General features: G+C 49.1%; 3 protein-coding genes across 3 annotated transcripts; all 3 read left to right on the plus strand.

The window, feature by feature from the left end:
* Positions 1-362: 362 nt before the first annotated feature.
* SHE9 (sensitivity to high expression protein she9) lies at positions 363-2,162 on the plus strand (the record flags this gene model as incomplete). Its single annotated transcript, XM_064897705.1, has 1 exon — positions 363-2,162. The coding sequence occupies one exon, from the start codon at positions 363-365 to the stop codon at positions 2,160-2,162; it is 1,800 nt and encodes a 599-aa protein (XP_064756655.1).
* Positions 2,163-3,438: 1,276 nt separating this feature from the next.
* LTR64_003347 (uncharacterized protein) lies at positions 3,439-8,222 on the plus strand (the record flags this gene model as incomplete). Its single annotated transcript, XM_064897706.1, has 2 exons — positions 3,439-4,131; positions 4,293-8,222. The coding sequence occupies 2 exons, from the start codon at positions 3,439-3,441 to the stop codon at positions 8,220-8,222; spliced, it is 4,623 nt and encodes a 1,540-aa protein (XP_064756656.1).
* Positions 8,223-12,754: 4,532 nt separating this feature from the next.
* LTR64_003348 (uncharacterized protein) lies at positions 12,755-13,120 on the plus strand (the record flags this gene model as incomplete). The annotated part of the gene is given in 2 exon segments (XM_064897707.1): positions 12,755-12,947; positions 12,960-13,120. 2 exon segments carry the CDS (start codon positions 12,755-12,757, stop codon positions 13,118-13,120), a joined length of 354 nt encoding a protein of 117 aa, XP_064756657.1.
* Positions 13,121-13,125: the final 5 nt, after the last annotated feature.

Raw genomic sequence — 13,125 nt, forward strand, 5'->3', positions numbered from 1 at the left:
CATATCAATTCTGGCTGTTCGAATTTTGTAACTTCTGGAGAGATTGCTTCGGTGCAGTGAACGCCGGGTCGCGTCAGTTGCAAGCACTGACTTCAGTCGCACTGCAGCTACTTCATTCTCCCTCCTTCGTGCCTAACATCGTGCTTACTGGAGGTGGATTTACATGACCAAAAAAGCACACGGCACGTCATTTATTGAATATCGGCTAAAAGACCGACCACGATTTCCTCTCTGCACCGAATCCGAATCTGGCAGCCTCGTCCGAGTTTGGAGAACAACACAGATTAACAACTCTTGAGCACTAGAATATTGCTTGAGCAGCTCCCGATGCTTGCTTCAAATCCCTGCAAGCTCGTCAATCAATGCAGCCAGCTCCGGTTCGACTGCAGCAAGCTATATGGACTGCCTTTAAAGCTGCAAGACCGATACACAGCTCTTTGAGTCGACAATTATCGAATCAGCCGTGTCCTCGATTCCGGTTAGAGAACCCTCCACAGCGGAGGCTACAGCTATGGCAGGCCTTGCCATTTGGACGAGTGCGATTCTACAGCGAAGACAAGAAGTCGGAAGTCGACAGGAAAATTGAAGATGCTCAGAAAAGAATCGGCGAAGGCATCGAGTCGAGAGCCGACACTCTCGGAAATCTTCCAGGCCCTGAAGAGGATACACTGAAGAAAAAAGAGGATGAAACCATAATACATACTTTACCAGAGTCGTCCTCAATAGTCTACGATGAACATTCACCCGGAGAAACCGCTGCCAATGCTGCAGCTGCAGCCGCCTTGTCAAAGAGCTCAGAAGCCACCACACATAATCATGGCACATCAACAGGAGATGCTACAGCCCAGACAAGGCAGTATCAATCCACCAAATCCCCTCCCACTCCCCGATCTGCGAGAGATCAGCTACCTTCCCAGATTGCGGCTGGCTACTCCCACCTACGAGGCCGCTTCGTCGATTTCATGGACAATTTCCAAACTCACATCTTCACTGCCTCGAAGCGCCTCAACGATCTGACAGGCTACTCCTCAATTGAGCAGTTGAAGCGTGATATTGAAGCACAAGAGAACGCTGTACGTGCTGCTCGCCAACACGTCAAAGACTCGCGAGATGCCTACCAAGCCGCCGTCACGACTAGATCGGATACTCAGCGAGAAGTTAACGATCTCCTGCATAGGAAACATTCTTGGAGTCCCAACGACCTCGAGCGATTTACCAGTCTCTATCGAAGCGATCACACGAACGAGCAGTCTGAGCAGAAGGCACATGAAGAGTTAAGCCGTGCTGAACAGGGGTACGAGGAAGCAAGCACCAAGTTGAGCAAGAGCATTCTGGCACGATACCACGAAGAGCAAGTCTGGAGTGACAAAATTCGGCAGATGTCTACTTGGGGCACTTGGGGTTTGATGGGTTTGAATGTGTTATTGTTCGTGGTATTTCAGATCATGATTGAGCCGTGGCGGAGAAGGAGGCTGGTGAAAGGTTTCGAAGAGAAGGTACAGACAGCCTTACGAGAACAAAATGCTGAGCAAGAGTTGAGGACTATATTCCACCTGAAGACCGCTCAAGAGGAAGGAAGGAGATCCGCAATGGATGCCGCTGCACCGGAATCTGAAGTGGCGCAGGTGACCAGTGCAACAGAAAATGCGACACCTGAGCAAGGTCCTGCAACTGCTATTGCTGATGCTTTGGCAGCAGACGAGCCGAGCATACAGGAGATGGCTGAGCGAACACAAATTGAGCAGGCTGTGGAGACAGTCACAGATGTAGAGCTACTTGCAGAGAGTCAATCCCGGGAACCCGAAGCCCTTACACAAGCTGCATTGCCAGAAGATGGGTCCCCGTCGACGGCGACACTGGAAGCTATTGTTACCCAGGAAGAGTCAAGCGAAACGCCTAGCACATCTACTCGACAGGTCGATGATCTCCCGCCACTATCAACGGCCCCTTATCAAGACCTACCCTTCGTTCTAGGCACGTATGTCCGAACTTATGTTGCCCAAGCAAATGTCTATGCGCGTTCTCTGTTCGACGAGAAAGAGACATTGACAGTCAGTCGGAAGGAGCTAACAAACAAAGTGCTAGAAGGTGTCTTCTTCGGTGCTGTTGGTGTGGTTACCTTGTTCTGGATTGTTGGGGTTGGAGCTGTCAGAGGACGGTAACACCTGTGGCACTGTACATCATGTATATATAGTCCCGTGTGCAATGCAATGTATAGATATGCTCCCTGATTGGTCTGATATTTTCAGCGGTGCCTGAGTCGACAAACTATGACAATGGTATGCATCTTACACACCTGGTGCACGTCGTTAAGCCATTAGAGTTTCTCACCGCTTCGAGATACTCTCTCACACCACTGAAACGGTGCAGGTCTCTTGCTCTGAAGTTTGACAACACTAAATATGATCTGCTTCAAATTGGAGGCTAAGCCCAAGCTACTTTAAGAGGGAAGGCGCGACCATCGTAGAATGTGTCGATCGCCACCACGGCCATTGAGGCGAGTAGCAGAGATTGGGCAGTTACGATTCAATTATTATTGCATGGATCATCATCCAGGCTTTTCACCTCTTACCGACCTACATAACACTATACCAACATCTAAACAAATACCTTGCAGCAAGCTTGCCATGTTCTTCCGGAACGGCCTTGTGTTCCAGCTATGACTTTATAGTCCCCTGCCCAAAGCCTACATCTCGGCCTCGACTAGGTATAACTATTTGAGATTATGGTGGCTATGATCGTTGGGCATACATCGGAACATGCCGTACTACCTATGGACAACGTACACTGTCTCAGAGTTGTGCACGATTCCTGCAGCACTTTAGCATACTAAATGGTTGCCCAATCACATCTAGACACTAACTATCAGCCAGTGACCATTATGTTGTCGCATGGCTCAGCCTAGTTCAAGGAGGGAGTCTTGACGCGATCTGAGCAACGACCTATCGATCTAAGTACCAGACTTGCACTTGACATTGACATAGTCGTACAGCCTTCATAACCATTCTTCTAGCGTCAACATCGCAAACGTGTCCAACACTCGCGAGGCAGAACTACGAGCTGGACCCAGGAACGCCTTATCAAGTAGATGGACTGACGCCGTGATTCGAGAGCCATATGCAAGCTCCCGCAGTGTTCACGCAATAGGACACGCTCTGCACGACCTGAGCAACTGTTGCCTCGCAGGAAGGCAAGGAGCTTGCACCACGAGGAAAATGTTTTCCTTCGCAGTCGACTTTTGACTTGTCAATAGTAAAGACGTGTGGGAGCATATCTGATACAACGTCCACGGCGGTATCAATTCAAAACTGTTGCCTATACAGCAATCTCTTCAGCATTGCCTCACTCTCCAAGCACAAATTGACAACTTTTGAGGACATGCACAAATAATATTGGAAGTCGTGCAGTAAAGGCCAGCAAAAGCTTACTGCTCACAGAATGCCAGGTTACAACCTTGCCGCGTTGCAAAGCTTGGCCAATGCACAAGGTCTTCAAAAACCGGCAAATCTTGTGAAGTTGAAGAGGCTCTCGGAGAACGATGTACCAAGTTTCGTGTCCGAAGCAGACCAGCAAAAGTCCGAGACGTACCTTCTGCACAGGCAGGCAACCAAGTCGATAAAGAAGCCCTTGATGCGCACGAAAAGAAAACTCGAGTCATATCAGCATCAAAACATTACTAAAGAGCTCGTTGATCGTGTTCAATGCAACGAAGGTGCTGCCGTAGTACAAGTTCTATGGAACAAAGAGCCACAGGCATCATCTGTGAAATCAGAAGAAAAGAGAGTCTCTGAAGTTGAAGAGAGAGACTTATTACTTGGCAAGGCTGTACAGCATCAGAACCTGAACACAGTCTGGGTCCTAGCCTCCAAGACGTCACAAGCACGCCGGGATGAAGCCGTCTCGATAGCGATGAGTTTGAGAGACCATGCGATTATCCGTAAATTGCTTGAGTACGGCGCGAATGCGAATCATAGCCACCAGCACTTCACCACTGCTGTCGCTGCTGCAGATGTCGCTACGGTTGAACTCATCTTACAAGCTCAACCGACCGGTGCTCTTCATAATCAGACCCTGGTCGACGTACTGCTTCTTGCCGTAAAGAATAATTCGACTGTAATACTGTGGCGCATTGTGAGTTCTGCTGACTTGAACAACATCCCGGAGCACCCTGCAGTTGACGAAGCTGCCCAGCAAGGTCGCATCGATATGCTGCTCTCCTCTTGCTTTCCATGCGAGACATGAACTCCGAGGTCTTGGGAGATCTTTCATTACGAGTATTCAGTTCGCCTCAGCTGGACTCCTATTTGCTCGATTGCACTTTGCATGCACTCCTCTCAGCTGGTGCCAAAGGTAATGGTGTGGCTAGTGCCTTTCGATTGGCTATTGAAAAGCAGTCATTACCTTTCATTAAGCTTTTTGCCCAGTACATGGTCGACGTGAATTGGGGAGAAGGTCGCCTTGTACGGTGCGCAGTCGAGACGATGAGGCCGGATATCCTATGTCTCGTGCTTAGCAGTAGCCCTTTGTCACCTGAAAATGCCTCGAGAGCTGTAACAGCTCTACCAGACGGAGTGGAACCGGTTGTTCGACGCGAAATGATGGTCATCTTGCTCAATGCCGGTGCTTATGGCACTCCGTTAGAGAACGAGTTAGTGACAGCAGTCAGGGACAATGACAATGCCATGATTGCAATATTGCGTGGTCAAGGTAGACCAGTCAATTTTAACATAAGTAGCGCTCTTGTGGCTGCTGTTCAAGCCGAGAACGTGGCTCTTCTTGAGCAGTTACTCGCAGGTGTGAGTGATCAGGCTGCGTTGCAAGCGGCACTACCCTATGTCTGTGGGTCCAACAGGGTCGAACGCCTGGAGATGACAAAACTCCTTGTCGGAGCTCAGGTAAAAGGTGGAGCCCTTCACAGTGCTCTCATCCGTGCTGTGTGCGACGATGGCATTGACAGAGATGATGAGCTTGTTAATGTTCTCATTCGAGCAGGAGCGGATCCATCCTTCAACGAGTCTGAGGTGTTACGCTACGTTGTTGATACAGGGGATTCGACTTTGTTCGAACGTCTTCTGAAAGGACCCATACAAGTACTCCAAACCTCGGTCAGCATGTTGCTGACAAGTATCTGTGCGATCACTGCACCCAATGTTCGGTACAGGTTTACGGTAATTTCGCTGCAAGCACGTCCTGATCAACATGCCGTATCGGCATTTCTATCTACTTGCCTGTCTGAAAAAACTCTTGATCACGAACTAATCAAGCTACTGATCACGGCTGGCCAGCCTGACATAAATTTCAGGCGAGGTGAGTTGTTAGAGAAGGCGACGTATCTCACTAATCTAGAACCACTTCGACAACTTGTCAAACTACCGAGTCGAACAGAGGAAGGCACAAGACAAGCTCTAGCGAAGATTTTTGAGATCTATGGGAAGGATGACCATCAAACAGCTCAGAGAGTGGAGATTTTGATGTGTTCTGGAACTCATAAAGCCGTTGCAACTCAAACTTTGGAAGCATTCGTAGAGTTTTGGTCGCGAGCACAGATCGAGGGTGGGAAATGGCCACTCGGGACGATTCGTGTTCTGCTGAGCGCAGGTGCTGACTTTGGTTGCTCACCAGAGCTGGCGAACACCATTTCTCGTTGCTGCGCCACCCCCCTTATCCAGCTTCTTCTGCAATACAAACCTTCTGCGGCCTTCATAGACGCAGGTCTTCAAGGATGTATCTATGTCAAGGACGCGTCAAACAGGGACACCCTCATTGGCATCTTCATTGATGCTGGAGCCACTCGTGAGGGCATTTCGAAATCACTGGTTCTGGCTTGCGAGCACGATTTAGAGGACAGCTGTGCAACTTTGATACAGGCTAGAGGGGATCCTCGGCATGACGGACATAGACCGCTACGAGATACAGTAGCTCATTGTAGCACAGCCCTTTTACGAATGCTCCTTGAGGCGGAGAAGAGCTGCACGAACGTCGCGTTTGTCGAAGCCAAGCGGACAAGTGACTTGAATCGCAAGCATGCTCAGTTTGAGGTCATATTGGCCGCTGGTGTGCCGCTACACCTGATTAACGACTATCTCGTCGAGCTGTTTCATGTCGTCGAATTGGATGGCAGGCTCATCAAGCTACTCCTGGACAACAATGCTGATGTGCACGCCCAGTTGAATATATGCTTCCTTCGTGCTACATTGCTCAACAACCTAGAGGTTCTGTCAATGCTCTTCGGAAAGGCCAGCAGTTCAAGCGTAGTTGCAGACCGCTGTCTCGAGTTATGTGCCGACCAGCAGCACTTCAAGAACGACTTCTTCCACCTTCTGAGCTTCCTGTCCTCCTGTACATCAAGCATTTCGGTTCTAAACTCCACCTTGAAGCAAGCCAGTCATGCAATCAAAAACGATGCTACCATGCGACAGTTATTGCCAATCCTCTTGGAAGCAGGAGCAGATCCGAACGACGATCTAGGCATTGTTCTCAACTCAGTCTGCGAGTATGGGGATTTCGAAACAGTGGCCATTCTTACAGCCAAAGCGAATATTGATTCCCGGTCTAGGGCTCTGCATTATCTCTTGCAAAGTACTGTGTATGACAAGGTCTTTGTGAAGGTTTTAGACTCCTTGATGGGTCTCTCAAAGAATTCCCATCCATCGTTTCTCCTACATGCAGATAGATTCCCGCCTCCACTCAAAATTTTTCTCACCAAGCGGCCAACAAGCACTGGCCCACTCAGAAGAATGCTCGAGCATAAATGTCAGGCACTCTCATGGCGGGATGACGGCATTCTGTTCTGGGGCATGCAACAGACCAACGTCAGTGACGAGTGTCTAGAGACTTTGATCAGACTGGGAGCCAATGTCAACTTTCGAGATGCTGACTCCGGTCAGACCGTCTTGCTTCGTGCCATCAAGGGGAAGCGGCGGTTCGTGGAAACGCTCCTCAAGCACGGAGCTAATAGTTCTATAACTGACAAGAACGGGATGTCGCCTTTGTTATCCTCCAGCCATATTGGTGACGCCGTCATTGCAAGTTTGTTGATCAAGTATGGTGCTGCGAAAAACGATGGAAGTCTACACCACGCTGTACGGAAACTGAATGTTTGTGTAGTCGAGGTTCTCCTCAAAAACGGACACGACGCAAATCATCCATCACCTACAGTACATGGCCGAAGTCCATTAGCAGAACTCTTTCTTTGCGGCAAAGTAGACTTGACAAATCATCACGCCATGGGAAACGTCATATCTTCACTGCTACGTGTAGGGGCTGACATGAAAAGACCTGTCTCACGGAAGCCATTGATTTATTGGGCATTCGATAACACTCGTCCAATTCAGATGGTAGAAGGGTTAATGCAAGCTTATCTTCACAGGCACATCGACACCGACTGGAACCTCGTCGAGGATGATGGATATATCTATTCACCCACGATGTGGGTACAAAAGCGAAAGTTTCAGGGTCCACATGAATTGGGCGATCAGCTCCTGGTGACGCTCAGGAACTACGGAGCCAACCGAGATGTGTTCTACCGCTTGCATGGGACACAGCCTGATGACGCAAGAGGAATGCCACCAGCATTAGCTCAGCAGGAATCGGACCGCAAAGTGCGAGAAGCCGAAGTGGCTGCAGCGGAGGCTAATCACCATCGTGAGATGCAAAGAATCAAAGAGCAAGGAGCACTCCGCCAGAAAGTGCAAAGGGAGCGCCAACATCACGAATTAACTCTTGCTGCCGAAGCTGAAGCTGCCAAGCAGCACCAGTTACATGCTCGACATGTATTCGAGATAGAGATGCAGAGGGAACGAGACGACCTAACATTTCAAAACATGCAGAGGCGTCTCGAAATCGAGAGACAATCACGGGACGATGAAACTCGACACCTCCAGAATCTGAAGAGATTGGAATACGATAGTACTCAACAGAAGCTCGCACTCGAAAGCAAATCCAGAGACGACGAAATTCGGCAACAGCAGAGGCTCGGTGGGATGGCTATTGAAAACACCAAGCAGCGTCTCGCATTAGAAGCAACAGGAGAGTCTCAGCGAGCTGCAATCAGACAGCGCGCGACCGATACTGAAGTCGCTGCTCGACAGAAGCTGTTGAAGAGTGAAGAGCACGCTGGCCAGATGCAGCACAGTCGCATGATGCGTCAATTAGAATATGCTAAAGCTCAGCCCGTTGGATTGCCGTATAAGGCGCCGGCTGGGTTTATCACTGGGTCTTGACAGCTTTGGATACCGGCTTGCTAGGGACTTTACAAGAGGAGACCGTGTGCCTTGGTGGAAAACAGATACAGACTTAGTCTTTGATCTGAGAAGAAGAAGAAGAAGAAGAAGAATTTGTTCCGGGTGTTTCCTCACGAACAATAGACAAAGATATGACCAAGCTGGACTATTATTGGTAGCCTAATGTCACGATTTCACGAACTGCGTTTCCCGTGATTAGAGGCTAGCCGGTTTTCAAAATCTGTAAAGTGTAAGATGGTACTTTCTCAACCCTCTCTGGCCGAGGGGGGGAGTCTTCGACCGCTTGGTTGAGAAGACGAGGTATCGATGTATCTTTGTCGTAGTACGTAGTTGAGTGTTTTCGCTCAGCCCAAAAGCGTCAAAGAGACTGTGACTTAGGTAGATGCCACAGCCGTCGCGAGTGGCATTGCGGAGTGGTCCCTGCTTTCTGTACGAGGCACTCTCTCGATAAGGAGAAAACTCTTTGTACACGGCGATTGCAGACTCCGAGTTCAATGACCACCCACATCTCATCGTGGTGTGTGAAGCACGGCTTTGATGCCAGAATTATGTCGCTAAGCAGCGGTTCGTCGCGGATCGTGGTCTCTTTGGTGTTTACTATGACCGGCAGTGACACTCTGATAGGAGATGGCCTGTGCTTATGGCAATCCTGGACTTGGTATTCATGACTTTTTATTGTCATTCGAAACCTGAATGTCCTTCTGATCCGAATCGGAGCCATTTGGTCCTGAATTCGAGCTCATACAGCCGTCGGTGGAAGAGTCTCGATGGCTGTCGGTACTCTCCTGAGTTCTGGTGTCTGTCCACACAATCCGCGGCTCCTCGTTGGCCATCTACCGTATCCGGCTTTGTGCAGTCGTCGTGGATCTATGAAATTTTCCTGAATGATGCTAGCAAACCCGCTCCTGAGCGGCTGTACAATGAGTATGCTGATGTTGAATTTCTGTCAGTAGGGAGTGTCGTGAGGTTCACGAGTGCCGGCAATAGATGCCTGAGGCATTCGGTGTGATGCCTGAGTCAGAAGGGAGAAGCACTCAATACATAGCTACAACCTAGATACCACACACATAGCAGAGAGTTATGGCATACACTACTGTCCACGCGCGGCCTTACCGTTCAGCCTTGTCACTATCCTCTTTATAGAGCACCCGTACTTACCGCTACAGTAGGCTGGGCTAGTTTGTAGTGCAAAGGCAAGGAGGGCCTGAATGAGATATGGTCAATAGATAGAGTAGCATAGTGAGTAGAGTATTGACTGTATCGCTTGCGAGAGACTGGTCCGTGCTGATACAAGACAAACACTGTGTGATGCTTGATCAGGCCAAGCGCAAATAGAAGTGACTTTGCTTGCGGTAAGTGAGCAAAACACGAAATAGTGCTTGTCTTGTGTTTGATCACATCGGTTCGACAAGTTGTTCATAGAAATGAGTATGGGATGACTAGAATCAGTCCTCGACGCTGGGTCATTGACGAGCTTTCGATCAAAGTTTCTCATGTACACTTCCAGGCATGTTGCCTGTACCGAATAAAAGACTCTGTCTCTAGCTTCACAAGATCGATTGATATAGAGTCAGTAATGCAATGTGGGAAACCACTCCTAGCCAGGAAGCTCGAAACGTCGTGGTTTGGCTGAACCAACCATAGTCGACGCGATCGAGGTAATCCATGTACCACCTCCGCCTTCACTTCTTAAGGCTTATCAAAACAATCGAATTCCTGATGACTAGTGTTTCGTGACGACGGTAGGTTGTTGCAGGACCGAGGAATGCTCGCACAGTCAGCGCACCTTACTGGAGCGAATGGGGAACTCAGAGGTCACAATTTGAAGCAGCAATGGCTGCGAGAGAGAAGTTCATCGCGAAGTCTCGACAAGGAGAGGTGATCATGTTCAAACTTTACTTGGTAGCAGTGAGGCCGAGAAGTAACGATACCAGATGGATAAAAGATGCTACGGTGCGTGTTTGGTTCTGGTCAGTTACACATCATGTGGTCATGCCAGCATATTAAGGGCCTTTTCCGCAACGAGCAGCAGGCAGAGCGTAGCTGCCAATCTACTTAGCGCCTACAGTTTTACTGAGGTATAGCCAATTTCGTCCATTTTTTCTTTAAAGAGGTGGGTCAGACATGCTACTCTTGAGTAGCAGAGAGTGGGTCTAACGATCATATTTCCAGCTATACCTATAATTGCCCTAGGCCCATCCACGATCCAAGCCGATATGCGCTGATATACAGTACACCAAAATCCACTGCTATCCACCGTTCAGCCTACTTGGCAGCAAGCTGCCTGTCAGACCGTCCGATTTCGCGGAAAGGCCACACCAAATCGGACGGTATGCCTGGTACATACCAGCTGCCAAGTAGCGTAGCGGAAAAGGCCCTAACCGAGAGGTATGGCTCTCGCCGCCTCCTTTACCTTTGGAGAAGGAGCAGGTTCCTGGAACACTAGACTCAAATCAGTCGACTCTAGGGCTGCGTATTGTCTATTCCGTAGATTTTGGGTCGTATGTATAGCATGCCTGTGACAACGTACAGCGGTCAGATTCTAGTAGCTTGTCGTTTCACAAAACGATCTCTTCTGTGCTTGTTACACCATAGTGATCACTAGTTAGCATGTAACAGCTTCGTATAGTTACAATGTCTAGGCGATGATCACTGTCTATAGAGAAGGAATCTGGAACGAAAATTCATCAGTTGGTTCATTGTTGGTGCAACGCCGAGCCGTGGGGATTATATGTTACACTTGGCTTATATCCAATAAGCATGGTCCAGGAGGGATCCGTCACTCTATTGTACCGACGCAACGCACCACTCTGCTCCTAGTAATCACTCATCGGACCGTGCTCCTGCTACTATCGAGTCCTTGTATTGGCCAGCCATGCGAGAGTCGATGAGCACAATCAAGTCCAGTGGCAGACAAAGGCTTTGCCTTACTTTAGCATAATGATAGGCATGCTGAGAAGAAATAAATTCGAAGTAATCCCGTTGGCACCTTGTAAGTCTTTCTTCCTTCTTCAGAAAAGCAGAGTCCGTGATCTGGTATTGTCGTGGTAAAGAGCTCTTTCCTGCCAGACACTTCTGAGCGAGTCCGTCCTCGAGTCTTCCGAGCGTCTTCCAACTTGTCCTTCCTTTACCTGAAGCATGTCAGCACCATCAACTGCCTCGAAGATGGCGGGTGAGTACTGTCACCATCTCGTTGACAAGGTTTTCTCTTTGAGCTACTGCCCTTTCCTTACTACGTGCATGTCCGCCAGAGCTTTCTGACTTTTCTAGCAGTTCGCAAAGAGGGCTCAGTGGATTTCTTTCACTTGAAGCAGTATACACGACAAGCACCTGTTGCCGAGCCATTTGTTCCTGGTACGGTCAAGTCTGCTACACGCACCAAAGCGCTTTTCCACGAAGTTGATATGGCGTTGGCTGTTCTTCAGTCAATTCCAGCTGCCGGTGGCCAACCCCGATAGCCAACAATCTGAATATTGGTACTGCGACGGTTCTCATCTCTTCGATAACTGTTGGTGAGGGGTGACCCCGCACGGTGAGTCACCGCCTCGCGTACGCTTCTGCGCGCTGCTTTTCGGCCTGGCTGCTGCTAGAATTAAGATATGTCGACAACGAGGTCTCTTACAGTGATGCAACCACCATTGTGCAATGCAGCAGGGTCATGATCGCATTTCATCATGTATAATGAGATATTTTGAACGTACGAATTGTGATATGGGTCAGTACTTTGTTCGATGATGCATTGCGATGTTGTTGCCGTTGTTGACATTGACTCTGCGTGGTGCAGTGAAGTTGTGATTCGCTTTTTGCTACAAGTCGCCCGAAAAAACCACCCTGCAGCAGCTCAGACTCGTGCAAATATGCTGATCCCCATTCTGTTGCGGGAGATCAACCAATAGGGGCTCACATCTGCCGGTCGCCGGGTTCACTTCCTAATCATTCAACGAGTCTCTTCTTTTGAGTATGAATGCCTCAGGCAACTATATAGAAAAGTCTTGCACCACTGAACACCTTTCTCCACCGTAGAACCAATGCTTAATCGTTCTAAAGACTCCCAGCACATTCTCACCACTATGCTGGCGCGAAACTCCATTCCTGTCAAGCTACGTGTCTACATCTTGCATACACTTGACGAGTCACATAGCAGATAGCGGTAGTCAGTCAAAATTCCAGGAGTCCATCGGGGAGAACGGTAAGCGTATACCGTCTTTGCTCAGACTACTGGACCCTCATCGACACCACGACAGTGTCTATACCATTTAATGGGCTAGTGCTAGGTATTCAAAGATAGACAAACGACTTTTGTATTTGCCGAAAATTGCCCCACTTCCAGTCTGGGTGTCTGAGTGTCCATTCATTAAGCTACGCATATAGTTCCCTCCAGCTTTGAGTCCCTCGACTGCCTGTGACTGACTCATCTCACCTCGACCTGCTTGTCTTGCTCCAAAGGGAACCAAAGCACAATGCAACTCCCCGACGAAATCATCCTCATCATCTTCTCCCACCTCCTCAACATGGCCCACTTCAGCCCCACCCTCGACCTAAGCATCTTCTCCGCCATGCGCGTCAACAAGAAATTCCGCGACATCGCCATCAGCACCATCCTGGACGAAACAATGTCCACAACCAGGAGAAAAGGCTTCGACAAAAGGGTGAAGAAGGTGTTGAGGTTTGAGGACCGGCTTATTGAGATCAAGTACGGGACGAGTGATGAGGTAGGTTGGTCGCGGATGATGACTGAGGATGATATGGTCAAGGTGTATACGCCTGGTAAGGGGTTTGTGTTGGTCACGGATGAGGGAATTGATGATGAGGTGAACGATCGACGGGATAGGATAGCGCGGCTGAGGGCTTGGGATTGGGAATTTGTGAAGTTGTGAATAAG

This window comes from Lithohypha guttulata (genome assembly GCF_036872675.1).
Source record: "Lithohypha guttulata strain CCFEE 5908 chromosome Unknown scaffold_2, whole genome shotgun sequence".
NCBI lineage: Eukaryota > Fungi > Ascomycota > Eurotiomycetes > Chaetothyriales > Trichomeriaceae > Lithohypha > Lithohypha guttulata.